The sequence below is a fragment of the Crassostrea angulata genome, chromosome 1 (genome assembly GCF_025612915.1).
Source record: "Crassostrea angulata isolate pt1a10 chromosome 1, ASM2561291v2, whole genome shotgun sequence".
In the NCBI taxonomy this organism is placed as follows: domain Eukaryota; kingdom Metazoa; phylum Mollusca; class Bivalvia; order Ostreida; family Ostreidae; genus Magallana; species Magallana angulata.
Genome location: NC_069111.1, coordinates 21,059,433 through 21,080,529, shown reverse-complemented (window position 1 = coordinate 21,080,529; position 21,097 = coordinate 21,059,433). Strand labels below are relative to the sequence as shown.

The following is a 21,097-nucleotide window of genomic DNA, read 5'->3' as shown; positions in this document are numbered from 1 at the left end:
ACCTATCACTCCAACTATCAATCTTTTCAAGGTAAATTTAGGAACAATTAGTTTGCAGCAAGAAAAAGTGTGGGGCTGAACCCTCTCTGATGCTAAGTGCCTAATGGTTAGGTCTACCTTTGCCAAAAAAAGTGTGTGTGTGGGGGGGGGGGGGGGGGGGCTAAGCAAGCCCCCCCCCCCCGTTCCGACGCCTATGGACTTTTGTTTGTTAAAGTAAAATTAAGTCATACAGAGTTCAAGGGAGATATGCGTTAACTTCGCTATACCATAAATGGCAATTTTATGATTAAGGATACGTTTTACATTTTAAAATGCCTAAAAGAACCAAATTTTGTTCGTCTTAAATGATTCTTTACAAAAAATGACATATCCGCTATTCTTAACTTATAGGTCCACAAAATCAGTTTTAAAACCTGTAAATTTGTAAAACGTATTAAGTTTCGTTCTTGCCTCTAAAATATACAGAAAAATGTTCTGAATTTTGCAGGGACCTAAATATTGTTGATATATTCCTGAATTCACTATTGCCGTTTTAGTAAAAAGTAAGTTAAATTGTATACTAGTACATTTGTAAATGTTGGGTACAACATGCATTTTTGGTAGTTTGTTTTGGAAGTTCAAAAATTTGGCTAAAAAAAATTTTGACCTCGAAATTCCTAAATGTACCTTCAATGTCATATATTTCACAACGAATTTATAAAAAATTAAATTGCAAACATCATGAAAGTACCTGGATAATTATATTAAGAATAAGTGAGCAGCGTGTTCCGAAAAGTTACGAATGGATAAAGTGTTGTATTTGAAAGGGGTCAAAGTGTTATGACCGGTAAAACCGTATTGTACTGATTTTAGTCAGAATTAAAGGGACACGATTTGAGCTCATTTTTTTTAAATGAAAGTCAAATATTGAGTTATAAGCAAGATAGAGAGTTCGAAATTCTTTGTTTTGTAAACAAAGCTCAGTCGAGCTTTGTTTACAAAACAAAGAATTTCAAACTCTCTGTTGCTCAACTGAGCTTTGTTTACAAAACAAAGAATTTGGAACTCTCTATCTTGCTTAGAACATTTTAGCCTTGTAATTGTTTACATGTGACAGTTATTATATTATAAAAGTTTCCATCAAATGTTTCTTTCAATCGATCATTCAAAATGCGCAAGTAAACAATTTTATACATAAAAGTTAAAAAATCCAATGTTGATCTAGAATCCTGTCAAAGTCCCTTTAAACCGATGGTCGAAATGGCACCACCCTACATACCCTTATGGATTGTTTGGCAGTTCATTTTAGGATATACATACACCCGCTGTGTGTCTGTCTGTCTCTATCTCTCTCTCTTTTCTTGGCGAGCATCTCATATTTTGCATTTTTTGTACAAAAATGTAAAAGAAAGTTAAAATTAATTAAAAAATTAAATTGAATTTGCTAAAAAGAAATTCCCGCGGACATGCGCAATGATGTCGGTTTCGCCCTTTCTTCGTCAATATTAATGAAAAGGCATTGCTTTCATGTCAGGTGTAATGCAGTCATATTTATTTGCAATTTTCTTACTGATATCTCAAGTGGTTTTTTTAATGAAACTCACACCAATAAAACACATATGTAAACAATAACAAGGCTTGAGCTTTATATACAGAACAACGAATATTTAACTATTTATTTTGCTTTTAACTCAATATTTGACTTTTAAATTTTGACAAAGCATTAAAAATACCCATATCAACCATTTTAAATATTGAAAACGGAAAGAAAAAAAATTGAATTTTAAGCTCAAATCGTGTCTAAGTCCCTTTAAGGATGGCATTGTGTTAATTCGTGGCCTATGACAATATCAATACAAAATGTTAAAATTAGTAGAAATTGCATATCAATGCACATTAATTTCGTGGATAAACTTAGCAACGAAATCCACGAAAACTTGCATTCAACGAATAGTGATAAAACAACAGTATTTGCGTGCCAGCTCCGGGTCCGACCTTTACGGCCTATGGACATTCTTCGTCTTTTTTCTCTTAATTGTCGTGCTTGTTCGGTACACATCGTCCCGGCCTGTAGACCACTTTTACGGGCTTCTAGTTTTCCGCTTTGCCGGGATTAAAGTGTCTTTCGGTTCAATTGTTTCTAAGGTCCGTTTTTCTGGATTCTCACAACGGTACAAAATGTCCTTGGAGGAATATGTTTCATTTTCGTCTCTACCTCTTTTTCGTAACAACCTGACCAGCAACCAACACTTTTGCTGGACTGAATTATAATTGTTTGTCTCAAATGATAAAATAGTATGCTCGACCAATGCATAATAATTATTGTTTGTCATTAATGAAGAGACTTTAAAAAAAGTTATAATGTTTAGCCGTCCGCCATTTTCAATCGCCATTTTGACCTACTTAACGCTATTTTCATGATGGCCAGCATATGTTTTCGAACTCAACACACTTTAAATATGATTAAAATAAACTTGTTATAGACCAAATAGTGAAATAATAACGAGATGCAGTCATTAGACAGCAATATCCGCACCAAGTGTTTGCCCCTTAAAATAACAGTCTTTTGTACCACTTTTAGTAAAAAAAAAAAAAAAAAGAAGAAGCCCACATGCAATTTCCGGTACTTTTTAAAATCATATTTTTCATAAAGGATGAGATTCCATTCCATAATGATAGCGGCCCTTTATATACAATTTGGGGTTGAACTGTTTCATGTGAATTTTTTAATCAATAACCTTAACATAGAAAGTCTGCCAACGTCATTGCGTGCACAGATTAAGAGAGGGGTGGTGTGAGGAATCACCCCCCCCCCCTTGAAAAAATGATTTATAGAGTAAAACTACCAAAAATAAACCTCGGACCCCAATTCTTCCACCCCTGTTTAACACAGTTATTACTCTGACCCCCCACTCCTCATGGATAAATAAACATCAGTTTATTTTGATAACAACGAAAGCATGTGTACATGTAGTTGCAACAAAAAAGATTGTGTATGTAAACAGTGCAAAATAAATGACATAATTAAATTGCGCAATGATTTTCACTGCAGGGACTTTAACTATCTATAAAATGAAACTTTGTTGTAGCATTCCACCTTTAAGTCATTCCAAGACGGGATTTCTTCAATCTATTTAAAATTAGATGTTAAACCCAAGAACAATCTTTGTAAAGGACAATCTACAACGATAGTTACATTCCCCCCACTTATACTTGTATTCTCTCTTGTCGTGTGCTGAGTAACAAAACACATTGTAAATAGTATGTAGATACTTAAAAACCAGGAAGGAAATCGCCGGAAACGGAGTTCTGGTGATGATGTGCTGGTAAATATTGAATTGTTTGAAGATGTTGTGATATCAATGAAATGAAATGGCGTCCGCCCAACATTATCTAGGATGCGCCTTATGCGAGCAAAGTGTGAAATTCTATTGCAAATACTGCCATGAAAACCTTTGTGAAGACTGTGCCTTGAAACACGTTGAAGAGGCGGGGACGAAGAACCCTCATCAAGTCGCCATATACAGCGAGAAATACAAGTGCCGGGATATTGAACAAGTTACACCGAAAACAGAAGATCTAATCGAGGAAATCATATTTGACGAGCACAAGGATGACATTTCTAGTGAAGCACATGAAATATCGGAGAGGTGCGCCATACATCCTGCTATGTTCTATGGAATGTGCTGCAAAGAGTGCAAAGTACCTGTATGCATAACGTGTATCAAAGAAAGACACAACGGTCACGTGTTTATTGAAACTTTGGAGCTCTACAACATTTTGAAAGAGGACATGACAAAATATGTTTCCGACATAAAGTCACGTGAGATTCCACTGACCCAGACGACACTTACACAGGCTATACAGGGGCGACTGGATATGACCGAGGCTATCCGAAAGGCACGGTCTGATCTAGTTTCAGACGCAGAACTGGCAAAGAAGTTGATTGATCAGAATCTAGAGAGTGGTTTGAAAGTGATGGATGAAATTGAAAACCTGGTAATTACAGATAGTTTTCATAAGGAATCGGGCATTCGCGATACGCTTTCAAATTTGCAAAATATTGTTCGGCAATATGATGATTCAAATACTTCAAATAGATTAGCTGAACTCATCAACTGCTACTCTTTTCCCAAAAGCCATCCTGTCCAGAAAAGTACACCTATAGCCTCTGACATTACGTACTTTTCCAAGTCTTTAACTTTGGAGGAGGCTGGCGAAATGTTTGGTTATCTATCTATCCAAGCCAAAGGTGTCCACGAACTCAAGCTAATCAAAGAAAGCACAAACAAGAAAACTTTAATCCAAATAAAATTCCCGCCAATCGTGGAAAAAATAATGAGCTTTGAGATATCTGGTATTGCTCACACAAGCCACATTTCGTACGTGAATGATGGGATTGCACTTTTCAGTGACAATAATTCCAAACTGGTATTTGCAAACAAGCGAGGTGAGGTAGCAAAAGAAAAGTTTGAAATGCTCACCAGTGGCTACGGATGCCATGCAGTAACACAAGAAAGAGATTTGTTAATCACAGACCTTAGCAAACACCAGATCTGCAAGTTAACAAAAGAACAAAAAATTCTTCCAGTCATCAAGTTAGGGGCATGGACGGCAACGGCCCTTTGCTGTTCACAACGTAATGGAGACATATTGGTTGGAATGTTCTTTAAGCACAATGTCAAGGTTGTACGATATAACAATAAAGGAAACCCGTTATTTGAAAATCCCCAAAACAAGGGAAATCAGGTGTACCACACCCCTTGTTATTTATCTGAAAACATAAACGGGGATATCTGTGTGTCCGACTGGAACCGGGAGAGTTTGATTGTATCTGACAGGGAAGGATGCCACAGGTTTTCATATTCGGGGAGCGGATCTAGGTTTTATCCTCGCGGCATTCTTAATGATGACGTAGGTAGAATTTTTGTCTGTGATGGATGGGGCGACGCAATTCACATTCTTAATAAAAATGGTCAAATGTTGGCTTTAGTTAAAACAAAGGATTTTGGGGTTGAAGGACCTCTGTCTCTTTGTTGCGATGGAAAAGGGGACATGTGGATTGGAAATCGATTCAACAGTACAATAACTGTAGTTAAAATAACAGTAGAATAAATCTATTCCACGGCTATGTATTCATATACAAGTGACCTTCGTCAACTACCATATAAAAGAAATACAATTCTTTGAATAAAAAAAGTGTTTCTTGCTAAAATTTTGTTTATTATTCTGTATTGGAACAAATGAAGTTTACAGCTTTTTGTTATTATAAAAAGGTAGTATATGGATTATTTTCCACTCCATGCATGTCCTCTATATCTAATAAATTATTCCATCTTCTTTTACCTGTTGTCATAAAGGTATTACTGTTTAAAATATCATAAAAAAAACTTTGATTTTTACATTTCATAACTTTATATATGTTTTTCTAATTAGCGGGTTTGCTCATTTTCTTTATGTTTGGTTTTCGCCCAATTTTCTAATGTATGTCTTTACAGCATGGATTATACTTGCATATTCTAAAAAGTTGACCTTTACATCTGTATGAATATCAAAAAACTTATCAAAACTAAGAAAAGCTCTTCAATGATATCCTTAATATCATATTTTTCGTTGGTTAAAGTACTTTATTTACACAGCAAGGTGTACTGAGAAACAGTGAGTGTTTCTTATGCGATGTCGTCTTTAAAGCTCTTCTATGAAACACTGAAATTTATTTCTTATATAAATGGTGAAATGAGATTTTTGATACTCATTGGAACATCTGGAATCCAATTTTTACTTTTTTCCTTCCCTCTCTCTCTCTTTCTCCTTCTCTCTATCTCCTTCTCTCTATCTCTCCCTCTCCCCAACTCTTTTAAATAAAATTTGCACTTCTGAATTATCATATTTAAAGCATCATAATTATGCATTACATGTCTGCAGAATGTGTGAAATATAAAAAAAGAAAGAAATACATACCATCTCCTCTCCGGTTTGTTATTTGCAGGTTCACTTTGTAAAGCAAACGCCTAGTCTTCTAGTTTTATATTTGACGTCTGATCGCCATGTATATAACATTTAGGGTTATGCATGTTGCATACCAGTAATTACAAGATATTACCCCATGTTGTCCCTCGCTTGTTAGGCGAGGTTGGACCGTGACACCCAAATCATGGTAAATTCACATAAGTTAACGTGAACTCACTTCAATGCAATACGATTTTTTTTTAAATAATAGAAACAATTCATGTTAGTTGATAAGACGATAAAAAGTATAACACTATATGTTATAATACATATGTACATCAGGTATAAAGCCCCTATTTGCTTCCGTCTAAGCCCTAATATTCTCCAACTGATCTTAAATTATCCCCAGATATCATATATAGTGAGTGTAAATTGGTAGAATAATTGAGTGAGTATGCATATATGAAACATGGTATGTATATCAAAATTAATATATTGATTAGGCATTGGATTAAATAAAGCATTGTGTATTTTAAAATGAATAAATAAAACAATTAACAACGAATTTGCTTTACTCATATTCTGGACATTCTTCTTTGATACTACAGCCGCGAGGAAATTCGACGGTAGTAGTAACTACATGTAATATCAGTTAATATGTGTAATCAACAGAAAATACCTTTTCAGATACAACTATGTATGTCTTCCATAGGAATGAGAGGGGCTTATATATTTCCTGATGCACAATCCTATTTTGTTTGTACATTATTAAATACTGTTTAGATAAAAATAGGAATGCGTATATTTTATGAAAATCACGAAAAGACACTTCGTCAATTTACGTCGCTGACATTTTTCGAAAGTTATCGAACTATATTGTATACGTTCATTTCGCATTTGTAGACTTTGTGCTCTTAATAGAATTGGAGATGAATTTCACTTCATCTTAGAATGTCCAAAATACAGTCATTTATGGTGCATTGATGTTAAAAAGTATTCCTGGTCAGGACCTTCTTGTTTTGAGCTTGTTCAGTCGCTTAGTTCGAGAAATAACAAACAAGTAAAAAAAAAACTGCATTTTATTTCAGAAAGCCACAATGAGAGTCTAGAAATAATTTGTTTTAATCAATATGTTTACCTTCGACCCAATCTGATTAAAGTAAGATCTTTGATCCGCTCCGACAATTTCGATGTCGCATCTTTGATCCGCTCCGACAAATTCGATGTCGCTACTTTGTCTAGCGACATCGAATTTGTCGGAGCGGATCAAAGATCTTATTTTAATCGGATTGAACTTCGACCTAGCGCAACCCTCACAAACTTTTCTAATCCCTTTACTCAGTCCTCAACTCAAATACTCAAAACAAATTTGCATATATTTGAGATCAAAACTCAGACTTGAGGCTGAGTATTCACTTGAGAAAACTCTGTGACGGTGGGGCGAGATGTGATAATAAATGTATCATATATACATATTTATTCGATTATTACATTGTACATTTGTTGCAATAACTTATCGTGGCAGATGTGTATATGTATTAGTAAATTTGTTTACTCTGATTATGCATTTACATGTAATTATGACATGTCCATACACCAGGCGGTTCTGAGCTAATTAACTACATGAACAGTATACTATACTATAAAAAATATTGGTTGTCGAGTGGGTCTTTGATAATTGGCCGTAGAGAACATAAATTTATATCTTTATATTGTCATCAATTACAATGAGTCAAAAGTGTTTACCCTCACGCTCAATAAAACAAGGAAACAGCTGCATTTGTACTTATCATATAGTTGGATGATTGACCATTAATGTTGTGTCGAATCCATCATTCAACAGACTCTAGATCTGAAGAAAAATACAAAGCCAGCATTAAGGAAAGATTGCAACTGGTATATCTCACATGAAGTAAATCATATATTTTTGTAAATGAAAGTACTTGTGCTTTTTTCCTGTAAATATATCTAATTTCAAACAACAAATGGTCGTCTATCTCGATAAGAATAATTAAAGGAATAACAGTTATGTAGTCTGAAACGTTTAAAATACATGTATTCCATCTCCTATCCACATTAAATACAAGGGACTCTTCGACGCCGTTTATATATTTTTGTCCTGGTCCGCGCTTTTAACTTCCGTTTTCTTTAAAAGTTGTGGTTTGGACAAAACCCTGAGATGCCAACGTATACATGATCTGTAAATAACGATATTTAATTCAGTTTCTTAAACTTTAAAATTTTGTTCAATGTTATTAAACCTGTAAGTATTTTAGGATATGAAAAGAAATTTAAACTTACACCTATAATTTCAATCTCCTTTCATGAAGAGTAAAATCAAATAGTGGTTGTTACATATAAAATTTGCATTGCCATACAGTTTTGAAGCAAACAAGAAATCTAGCTGGTTCTGGTAAAACGATTTTTGCGTTACATGTATTATCAAAACCAAGCAAGACTGCGGTTACAATAAATTTGTAGTTTTAATCAATGCTTGATTAAAAAGTTTCTGGAAATATATCAGACACACCGGGAAGTACATGAATACAAATAGATAATAAAACCTGCATGTTCAAGTATTTTCCCTTTCAAATTTCACGTAAGCAGTCAACAACAGAGTTCAATGATTTGCTATTTTAAAGCACAAACTCATGATTTTTCAGGAAATTATAAGCTATTGATAAAACAGTGACTTTGAGACCATGATACGGATCTGAATTAAAATTTCAAAGAAAACGACTGTTAAAATGTAACCATTTTTAAAGAAAATGCTTGACCAATTAAACACGTACATCGGAGTTTGGAAAGTACTTATAGTACTTCTTACCGTGAAAGGTAATCAATGGAAATTAATTTTCACAAGATTTTCCTGCATGTAATATCGTCGGAGAAAAATATAACCGAAATGGTTTTTTTTCTCCAAAAAAATTAATTTTACTGTATTTCATTGACTTCTAGCATCATGTTCCAATATCGTGGATCGACATGGGGTGGATGGTTCCATAGAATCCCCCGGCTTCCCCAAGAATTACCCGCACAACTCCAACATTACGTGGAGAGCATATGGTCCGCTGGACGCTATCTCTTTGTCGGTCACGATTGTTAAGTTTGATTTATTCAAGGATTCTGAATGCCATGATTTTCTTCAGGTATGGATATTTATTTAAATAGTTTTTATTTTAAAAGTTCTTTTTAAAGATGTAAGGGTATAATATATAGAAATTAATTTTTTTTAAAGATAAATTAAACGTTTTTAAAACTCCATCATTTCATCTATGTTATAAAATTCCACTCTGATACTTGTATATATTACTTTTGATCTCCCCCTTCCAGTACACATGTAACTTATTAACTCACCACTACGGGAATAAAAGGTTAAGAGATCCCGCGCACCCCACCGTACAATATCATTGGCACCAGCTCAGCTATGGACACTGGTTTTACCCCCATCCCTTATGTTTCAGTTTTTCCAAATATTGGCTTCCCTCTACATTTCTTTCCAATTTCAATTAAAGCTTATCAATATGTATTATTTTTATAAATTAAATTGAAGTGATCAAACTTCCACTGCTATTATAAACGTTGTTTATCCATTATTCAATAATATAGTCGAACCCTAAAGTCTACAATAAGCCTCTGTTATTATGTAAAATATCATAATTCGGAAATAAATTATGTAATATAATTAAACATAGATTAAGACAGAATTTGATTCCACACATTTTCAAAATACTAATTCTTAAAAAAGAGGAAAGAGGAAATATGACGATAAGGTGCCTGTGAGTGAAAGCGAACAGAGATAAAAAGAACAGGTTCATCAATCAAGCTCTACAGCTCTCTGCTGGCCAAAAGCATCCGATTCGTCGAAAAAATATATATATGATACATTAAAATGATCCATAATACATGTATGTAACATCTTCTTGATCAAACGGCAAAATACTATGCTTCTTAACAATCATTACCTGGGTAAATATATACCTTTCCTGCAAATATTAACACATTGGGAGTCTTTAGTCAGTGTAATTATGTCGTTGAATGTTTATCTTTGTCAGATAACACAAGTGTACGACAACTCGGTTGTCTTTCGAAAATGTGGGACTCTTCCCGAGACAAACTTCATCATACTTGGCAACAAAATGCTAGTCACTTTTGTTTCAGATGGCAAAAATACAGCACCGGGTTTTAAATTGCGATGGAAAGGTAGTTAAAGTTTATTCATAACTATAATTTAATCTCTTTGCATAAGATATATCTAGAAACTCTGATCCATCGAGTTTCTTCGAATGTAGAATCCAGAAACCAAATAACTTCTGGTAATAAAGAAAGGCAATGGATGCTAAACATTTACCTTTTTTTATTTGTTCTATTAGTCAGAGATTATAAAAAAGGAAATACAGACCCAATCGTAGTTATACATGTAGATAGGTGTCTGCAGACGCCATCTACGACTGGGTCACTGGAGTCCATCGACTCAAAATATGAGACGGCGTCAGAAAACCTAACGGAGCCAAGAGAGACAAAGTACTGCCAGACCCCACCATTTGGTTACCATGGTAATATCCGTTCATTTTTTAGACACATATTATCCCTTTCCCTTTACTATACCTAGCAAAAATCATATTCTGCATGTCCTAAGATCATAAAACGAGACATGACTTGTGTCAAATTTAAAATAAAATAATTTTGTCTTGATTCTTTTCTGCTTTTAAAATGTCAAACGTTGAAATTTTGTTTGCTGTTCATATACAAAAGTATGACTGAAAATTGGTTTTATTTTTTAGATTATTCAAAAAAATATAATTAATTGAAAACCTGATTTAGATAAACCAATAACTTAATATACAAGTATAATATGACATACTCAAAAACTACAGCGTTTGATACATGAACAGCATCGTATGAATTTTTTCTCTGAAAACGCTCGAGAGTCATGCATTTATTATAATCAATTTAGACCCATGAATTTTGTTTTATAGGACTTTAAAGGAAAAATGTGTCTTCAATCTGTTCTACGTTGAACCCAATTTAAAGAATTATTATTGTCTTTTATATCTTAACGTTTTAGACTAGACTACTAGATACTTTATTTCCAAATTCTGGGCCCTTTTTGGGCATGTAGGTAATAACAAAGTTTTAAAATAATGATAAAAACAAATATTTTGAACCATTTCAACATTGTACCTAATTGTTTTTCAAACAGGAACTTTTTATATCCATATAATAGGATAATAATCAATAAGTGACGATAAAATTATTAAAAGTCTGGAATTTGAACCGGGATATATTCTAATTTTGTAACCATGTCCTTTATCTCTAAATTGTTGTCACGAAAAATGGGTGGATCCACATTTCCATTAATGTTTAAAAATAAAGATTAAAATGTGGTAATTATTGACCAGGATGTGGAGGTAAGGCGGGGGGGGGGGGGGTGTTCGATTATCAGGTACCAAAATAATGTTATATTTCATCAATTCTTACTGTTTCATTATGCTCTGTGAAATGAACACCAAATATGGATTGCTCATTATCAATTAGTCTTTCTGCGTCTCACTTGGTAATCTACATGGTTAACTAGAGAAATCATGAATACTTAATCTTGTGTCTAAAGGCGAGAATAACGGGGCCGTTTTTTAGTTGGACTTTCACCACTTCATATATTGCTTGGAAAAGACTACCAATTATATTCTCATATACAATGTACCTCTATTCAAACCTTAGGCCTTCTCGCGACCTTTTTTATCAAACTTTTGGCTATATATTTGATATCATTTTAACCTTTTCAGAAAATAACAAAAATAGGGTCCAGTGTTGCAACAATCCGCAATAAGTGACACTCTGCATAAAAAAAGTCCACTCCTGCATTGCATTGTTTATTTGCTAAAATTCATATGATTTGTAAGCAGTTGTAACATATGTACATAATTATAAACATATTACGCTACACTCTATCTAAGCAGAAACACACGTGTCATTATTAACGTTATACAATATTCTAAAAAATTACTATTCGTACATATACATTCATAGGAGGAGAGATCCTATAAATCAATAAAACAAATATTTATGTAAATAGTAATAATGATAATACATTAATTAGTTGTACGAGAATTCTGACATTCTCGCAGATACATTGCGAGATGGCACAATTCTTTGCGATTATAAATGGCAACAGGTTGAACTTACTTAAACCTTGAAGGACGAGTCCAGTAATGTTTTTTTTAAATACACTTAAAAATTTATGAAAAGGACAGATAAGTATAAAATGGAATTCATCATCGACCTCATCTAAATTACAATATTTGCAGATACGCATCGATCTGACAGTTCCATAAATAATAATGGCCTTGCTCCATTAAAAAAGTTTTTGCGATGACAGTCTATATTTTGTTAAAAGAACAGAAAGGTGTTCCGGAATATTTTTACGCAAATAAAATTGTAAGGAAAAAGTGTCATGCAGATACTTGTACAGTAAATATTTAGAGGATGACTCGAAAAATGCGTCTCTTTCCTGTATAAAAAAAATCAGAAAACCTCTCTATACATTTTGTCAGAAAACAATAGTGTTAGCCACATTCTGTGAAAGCCAGACTTCATGCATACCCAGAGAAACTAATAATTCTCTAACATTAAAACACCAGGTATTTGGTATCAACTGTGAGACCATTTCTTGATATATATTGCATAATATACAATTTTAATCAATTTCAACCAATACTTAATGACGCGCAATTTACGTATAATACTCATGGGTAGACAACCTAACTCTGAATAAACCATGAAGTTTGACGTACATTTTTTATCTTTCAAAATTCTTTTTACAAAACTTTGTGTGAACTTGTTTTATTTCGTCACCAGAATGAAACCCTCATATCTCGAAGCCATAGTAAACAACGCTAGATACATATGTATCGAAAAAATGCTTAATATAGTCTAAATATTTAATTAAGTTTCATTACATAAAATGTACTTTCAGAATACCAAACATACATTTCCTACCCTGCATTGCAATTGTTTTCTGTGGAACATTCAAATTCTTATAAAGATTAAGGTTGATTCCTAAAAAAATGAAACAATTAACAACCTCAACATGCTTTTGGTCATAAGTCCAGACATCATTTTTACATATTCTGCCCGCGTGTCGAAAAAACAACTATTTTTTGTTTTTTCAGTGTTCACGCCAATATTCCAATCATTATTAAATTAATACAATTGAATTAACATACCCTGTAGACTTTCTTGTGAATTAGCTATAAGCACAGTGTCATCAGCATACATAAAAAGAAAAAGTGAACGGTCTCTGGTCTACAGGTTCACAACAACTTCGTATAAAATCAATTTCAAAATCATTAATATATACTGAAAAAAGAAAAGGAAACAAAACCTCTCCTTTCGTAAGTCCAGTTGTAGACGAAAAATATTTTAACTCACAATTAAAATCCTTAAGAATGCTCAACAACTTTCCCGTGACGCTTTTCTATGCTATGATCAACAAAACAAGCGTATCATTAAATTTTCTTTTCCTTCTTCAAATACTAAATTCGTAAGTGCGAAATTCCTACAATATCCCTTGAAACATCTATATTTGCTGCAATATTCCCTCGTCCTATCATTTTTTGAATCATCTATATTTCGGCTTTAAAATGAAAATAACGATATACCTGAATTAAGCCAATCGCGTAACGCCTTACTATTTATTCCTCTTTACATTGTTTTATAACATTCTTTGATGTAATCATCCGGAGATTTGGTACTCTCATTTCTTTATGCTGTACTACGTTTCATATCTTTGAGCTTAGAAATTTTTTCATTAAAAATAATTTTTCCGTTATCAATTACATTAAATACAAAAAAAGTTATCCAAAATATTTTTCTGAAATGTATACATTCTATACGTAACCGATCTGAAAAAAAATATCTAAATATCAATAAATGTATTTTTTTTGAAAAAAACAAGTCAAAACCCAAATACTAACCTATTTCAATATGTCAGACATATTGTATATATAGTTATATTAATCTCAAATGTATATTAATGACATCAATATGTTTGTATTTCATGTTACCTTATACACATTATAGCTTCACTAAAAGACTTCATCATCGGCACCCTTTCCATAGCACTGGTTGGCGTATCGACGATACTGTGTGTTCAATGCAAAAGAAGGTATGATAACAAACAATTATAAGATTGTATTATTATTTCATCATTGACTGGATTATTTTACTTGCTCGGGGTTTCTTTTTTGGAAAATTGTGAGTCTGACAATGTTTGCATTTTTATAACGACCACGACTTATTACATGTAAAAGGGCTAGATTGCTGTAGCTATTATTAGAATATATCTACATCCAAAGTGTTCCCTATAAAAGTTTTAAGAAATTATTCAAAGTTCAAACCTTAAATATATTATCAAACACTTGTAATACAGTCATGAATTAAAAAAAAATCATATTCAAAATTTTAAAGATTGATCTAATAGGCAATTGTTGAGCATTCAGCTTCCTTATTATTGTTGTTGTCGTTTGCTTTGCTTGGTTTCGGTAAAAAGTCTTTATATCTATAATATATCAATTTAAACGTCATTGTTCATTTACTGCTGAAGAAAAGTTTTATTTATTTACTACTACTTTGCTCTACTTGTCTCTTAATAACAATCAACGCATTCATGTCTATCATTTGATTTATTTGGAAGGTGGTTTTCTTTTGAATGAAAAAATATCTATTTATTTATTTTCACAGAACTCTGAAAGAGAAAAGTGACTCATATGATGCAATTTCTTCTCTACTGAGTGACATCGATTTACCTCTACAAGAAAATATGGATGTCTTACTGAGAGCTATTTCTGTTTCTACAAGATCAGCAGTGCCCGAAGATCCAATATATGATAATGTGGCAAATGAGTGCGACTATGAGAATGCAGAATCGTTCAGAAAATCTCAATCATACATAGATGTGGATGAACTGGAACAAAAGGCTATGTATCTCAACTATGACCAGATGCAAACACCCCCTTCAGAAAATTTCAAGAATATATTAAACAGTCACCAAAAGAAAATTGGAAGCAAAAAATCATCTACCCTGCATTCATATATTGACGTCATCGGCGAGCTTGCGGAAGCAGGGGCTTTCCATTCTGATAGCATGACGTCGTCAGGATATTCAAAACCAAGTCAAGATGTTTTAATGTAATTGAAGGAAGTATTGAAAATACCGAAAAAGAAAATTGCAACCCAGTAGATGTCTTAGCATGAGTTGTATACCGTTTAAACTTACTTTCATGGGAACGAAGTTTAAATCAAATCGCCTGTTGAATTCTAATTTTACACTGGATTTTCCTTGTCAAGTGTCTTGCGATGTCTTCCATGACTTATTAGCCCTTTGTCTTGACAACCGCGTTCTTTTCCAAAAGGACCAAACATTTGTAACCAGTCTTCCGTCATAGTTTACGAAGCGCTGTTAACTAACTATTTACTAATTGGTTAGCGGCGACTAATTTTCGTGATCAAGAATGGTGATTATCTTGAACGTACTCTAAAATGTCGAAACATTTTACAACTGGTTCACGGCGAGTAATTTTTGCGGCGACATGGCTCGAAAAAAGTTCTTGCAAGAGACCAAAAGTACATGGTTTTTCAAAGTAGTTGACCTTGCTCTGACCTGATGTTACCATAGTATTCCACATCACTGAAATATCACTTAAAAACTGTCTAAATATTTTTTCCTAGTCGTTAAATTTATGAAAACTATTGTAAGTCTAACCCATTAACACAACGTATCATCTTCTGTCATGCATAGGTGATGACCGATTGGCTGAATTCGTTATATATACGATTGTCACGTATAAAATGGCTGTAAGAATAACCTTATCTTTCTTTCATAGTCTGAAGATTGTTCTAATAAAGGAACTTCGTATGTCTGATGTAATGCAGTATAACATTATTTTTAAATGAATTGAATTCTATTTGATTATGTAATTGTTTCTCAATTTCATACTTTAATATTGTGTGATATCTAATTATTCTGCTTGTTTTAAAACATAATACATTTACTTTTTTTGATTATAATATACCATGATTGATATTATGATAGATAGTATGATAGTTATTATAAATATCTTTTTTGAATCTGGGATATTGTAATGGCTGACTACTGATAATAGAATTATGTATTTTCTTTTTTGGTATATTCACAGACCTGAAACAAGTGTTTGACAGCCATTTTACACAACATTATCGGAATGATTTTCTTAAACCAAATAACAAGGAAATGTATTTTTCATCTTTAATAAAATACATGCATCATATTGTACGTTGTTGTGATTGAAATCAACATTCCTCACATGTATACACATATTTTTCGACTTTTATAAAGCATGATTGGCAAAGGATTTTACGCACTTTGAAATTTTTTTCATATTATAACAATTTCTTAAATGATAAACCGATATCGGTCCACAAATTTGGGGGAATATTCACCGATATTTTCATAACAAACTCATATAAACTGAGAAAAATATATTTTTGAAAATACATTTGACATGCAAAGAATGAATTCATAATTGTTCACACTTTAATTTTCTTCCGTTTGCCTCAAAAATAGTTTTAGTTATTAAAATTTGATCTAAAGTACAGTCGGCACCATTCAAATTCTAAACCATTATCAGTTAGTGTTGAAGTGAAAACATGTGACGCTCTTAGTAATGGCAATTACGCATTTTATTTTCATGAATTAAAAAATACTTTTTTATTGAGTTTTTCATTTCACAACATATGTACATATCTGACATAATTGGTGATTGGTTCATTTGTAGAAACATAATATATAATCTTTAAGGTATTCGTACTTAATAGCTTAAAAAATAATTTAACTATATATGGAATATAAATACTCTTGTTTGAAATAATTTTTTCTGAAAGGAAGTCATTAGCCTTGCATTTACACCATATTGGAAATCAATATTTTAGCGTCGAACGACAGTATAGAGTGATTTATTTCATAATATCAACAGATCTATAGGCAGCTTAGCTGATGAAATGTCTCACCAATTTGTCTTCCAACTGCTGCCTCTTTGCCTGTTTCTATTTGGACACTACTGCTTACCGGCTGACGACTGTGAATGGTCTACATGGACAGATTTGGACATGGATAACATGCTACACCGTATAAAGGATTGCGGCAACGGAAGTTTTCAAATAGAAAGTCTACATTGCAAAAAGAGATTCTATGATATACCTGATGGTGAGAATCTAAAATATGTTGACTTCTTTTTCAAAGGAGACAGTTGTTTTTGGATAAAAATAATATTTTGATTGTGCACTGCTTACGTTTTTGAGTTGCTTGCAACGCATCAGATTCAGAATTACTTCACCAATGTTCATTTTTAATCTCGTGCCTTTCCCCATTTTGGGAATAGCAGTTTTGCTTAGTTTTTTTTCAGTGCTGATTGAATAATTATATATTTTATTTCTTGTTAACACAATATGGGTTAAATTTTAGTTTGCTTTAAAAGGCTTGAAAAGCATGTTACATTAGTTCGTTTTAATGGCTAGAAATGAACGCGAGTTTCTTATTACATAAATATGTTGAAGGTTTGACGGAAAATTATAATTATCAAACAAACCTTCAACATATTTTATTAATCATTAATTAAGCAATATTAATAGAATCAATATATATTTTTAAATAGACTTATATTTAAGATAGTATGAAAATACTTCAGCATGTTTATTAAATACAGACCTTGAAAAAATACATAAATGGTCAAAACAGTGGCTTGTGTCTTTTAACCCAACCAACACGGAATGTCTAACCATATCTAACAAAGTCAAGAAACCCTTTCATCCCTCACTAATATTTAATAATGTTCACCTGAAAGAAGTAGAAACCCATAAACACCTAGGAGTTATTTTATTTGTAATTTGTCTTGGATAAACATTTAGATGAAACAGTTAAAAAAGCCTATTCGCGCCTTGGTATGATTCGAAGACTCAAGTATATTCTTGAGAGGAAATCTTTGCAAAAACTGTATTTTTCATTTGTAAGACCAGTCTTAGAATATGCAGACATTATATGGGACAACATACCAGAATACTTGGTCAATAAGATTGAAAGTATACAATTAAAAGCAGCCAGAATAGTTACGGGAGGGAATAGACTGGCATCCGGACATCTGCTATATAAAGAAACGGGATGGGAACCATTATCGAAACGTAGGGAAAATCATCGTCTTATTCAACTACTAATTACTTATCTACTATCATCCAATCACAAAACACTCAAGGACATAACTACAACACAAGAACAACACACCCACTGCGAGAAATCAATACAAAAACTAAGCTTTATTTTAATTCATTCTTCCCCGCTACAATAAGACAATGGAATGCTTTACCCCAAAATGTGCAATCAAATCCTTCATTACATTGCTTTAAGACATACTTACATACCAGTAGGATTAAAATCCCAAATTATTTTTATTTAGGTACCAGCATAGGCCAAATCTTCACTGCAAACTAAGACTAGAATGTAGTGGTCTTAATCTTCATTTGTTTCAAAGAAAGTTAATCAACTCGCCTATTTGTATTTGCGGCGAAGTTGAAAGTACTGACCATTTTTTATTACACTGTAATACATATTCCAGAGTTAGGATCAATACAATCCTGACACTTCCATATTTTCTTAATGTTAAATTATTGTTATATGGTAACGCTAATTTATCTGAAAGTGGAAACAACAATATTTTTTACCTTGTCAAGAAATTTCTTGTTGAAAGTAAAAGGTTAGTTCACCTGTTGTTTTACTATAAATATTGTATTACATTAAATATCATATTTGTATGTACCTGTATGTTCACAGATATACAATGCTTATTTAGAGTTACCTAGCAACATTATGTTTTAATATTAATACATGTATAAGTAACCTTAGTCGATTAGTATAGACATTATCTGTTGGTTTGATATAATACTCAATTCCAGCTATTCGTTTCTCGCCTTTCATTTTCTTTTTTTTCTTTCCCCTACATTTTTCCTAATCAATGTTTATGTGCAATGTTATTGTAATTGAAAATTTTACCCACCTCTCATTCGAGAGCGAGATTAACATAAGCCTTTTGGTATGTTTCTCAATCTTCTATGTACTGCCAATAAATATGTATGATGCAATTTACAAAAAAATAAATAAATATTGTTTAAACAAATTTCAATTTCTTTAGTTGCAGAGCATGAAAGACAAAAAAATTTACCAATTGTAATATATAGGTGTCCAAAGACTGCAACCACCCCTGGTATCTACCATTCATATGAACCAAAAATTGATTTAGCGTCAGAGGTTCCAATTGAAACTAGAGATACAGCAGAAATTCCCATTGTAATCAGTGGCACAGAAATTTCAACTTGCGACAAAAATCCAAAACTGAACCAAACAAAACTGACTGGTAGGGGAATTATTAGATTAAATAAAATTTATTTGCACGTAATATCTCGCTCAGAATGTTAGATAAATTGTTTATACTCTAGTTTGAATTAAAATTAATTGAAAGCCATTTTGTATTGTGGATGTAAAGATCTATAATTTCATTCATTTTAATTTGTATACATGCGTTTATTACAGAAATGTTAAAAAACATCATCATTGGAGCCCTTTCATTTGCCCTTATTGGGGTATCCACGATGTTGTGTATTCAATGTAAGAAAAGGTACATTTTCTTTAAATAATAGTTTTCTTTTCTTTTCTTAAAGTTTCCTTTAAATAAGTGTATACGGAGTACTTGCTATTTTCATAAGTGATAAGTTCATGCAATTAATAAGAAATACTAAAAACTTTTATAACCTTCATTTAATGCCTATCAAATGGAGAATGTCTTCATCGATATCTATGTTCTTGACAGAAGGTAGAAAAAATGTTTGATGTAGGTCTGTCTATTTGTCTGTTCGTCGTTTTGTTTGTCAATTACTTAAATATAGCCAATTGAATTATATCTTTTAAACTTTAGTATACATTTCTTCAAAAATACATTCGTGGGTGCATGATATATTTGAAATAATTATATAGCATATTTATTGTGGAAAATCAACTGTTTTGAATTTTTACAGAACATCGGTAATTAAACGGGCCTCATGTTCCTATGATGCACTGAGTGAGATGGAGTTTCGTTCCCGGCAACGTAAAGAACGTGTAAGAAGTACAACATCTTCTGGGTATGCAATACCGAAAATAAGGTCAATAATCTCATCTGATGATTCGAGAGACAATAGGTTGACAAAATGCAACTACATGAATACATCATTTATGACAGAAAGGCAGTATCCGTCGTTCATCGATGACGAACAGTTGGATGAAAACTCTGCAGTGGTGCAAAATGCAAACATGCAGGTAATTTTCGAGAAAATGGCAAATGGCCACCAAGGAAACACCGGATTCATGGATTCCACTCCTACGTCACATTCTTACATTGACGTGGTCAAAGAAGGAGGGAGAGGTATGCTCTGACGTTGTCGGGATATTCAAAACCAAACCAAGATATCAGGAATTAGTTGAATGAAGTTTTCAAGAAGATACCTAAAAGTAGGCGTAATGTTTCCCGCTAAAAGCTTATGTGTTAGCTATTTTGATCTGGAATTTCCCAGTGTTGTCAGAGTTGTAGAGGTTATATAAAACGAAGAGGGAAACATTCAAGTTGTCAACACACCATCCTTCATGATTTTATGAAACTGAAAAAACCATATTTTTTTCTGTTTTAAATTTGAGACTGGTCATTCTCTCACGACTCTTCAGTACATGTTGCTCTTCGAGAGTTTATGTCAAACGGAGCTAGGTAACATAAACTATCTGACTCCTCTTCCCTGTTATGAGTTTCAAATCTACAGCAAGATACAGGTAGTAATAAATGAAGCATGGTAACAATATGGAATGCAAATGCAATTCACTAACATTATAATTGCAAAATTAAGCTTGATTGTATATACTTGTATTGTAACTATTTGAAATTACAAATGTTCAAAGCGTCAACATAGCTGTTTTGCCTTAAAAAGTCAATTGTTACATCAATTAGATTACCAGGTGATACACTCTCTTTAAAGTGTTCTGCTAAAACAATATATTCAATATTTTATCGACCTGTCATTGTTTCTTTTTTCTTTTTAGATGTAAAGTATTTTAGCATTG

At 32.6% G+C, this 21,097-nt stretch overlaps 1 protein-coding gene and 1 pseudogene across 1 annotated transcript; both read left to right on the top strand.

The window, feature by feature from the left end:
* Positions 1 to 8,533: 8,533 nt before the first annotated feature.
* LOC128191687 (uncharacterized) lies at positions 8,534 to 15,169 on the top strand (annotated as a pseudogene).
* A 1,796-nt stretch (positions 15,170 to 16,965) lies between these two features.
* Positions 16,966 to 20,422, top strand: LOC128157829 (uncharacterized). Its single transcript, XM_052820480.1, has 4 exons — positions 16,966 to 17,170; positions 19,146 to 19,367; positions 19,544 to 19,628; positions 20,026 to 20,422. Exons 1-4 carry the CDS (start codon positions 16,966 to 16,968, stop codon positions 20,420 to 20,422), a joined length of 909 nt encoding a protein of 302 aa, XP_052676440.1.
* Positions 20,423 to 21,097: the final 675 nt, after the last annotated feature.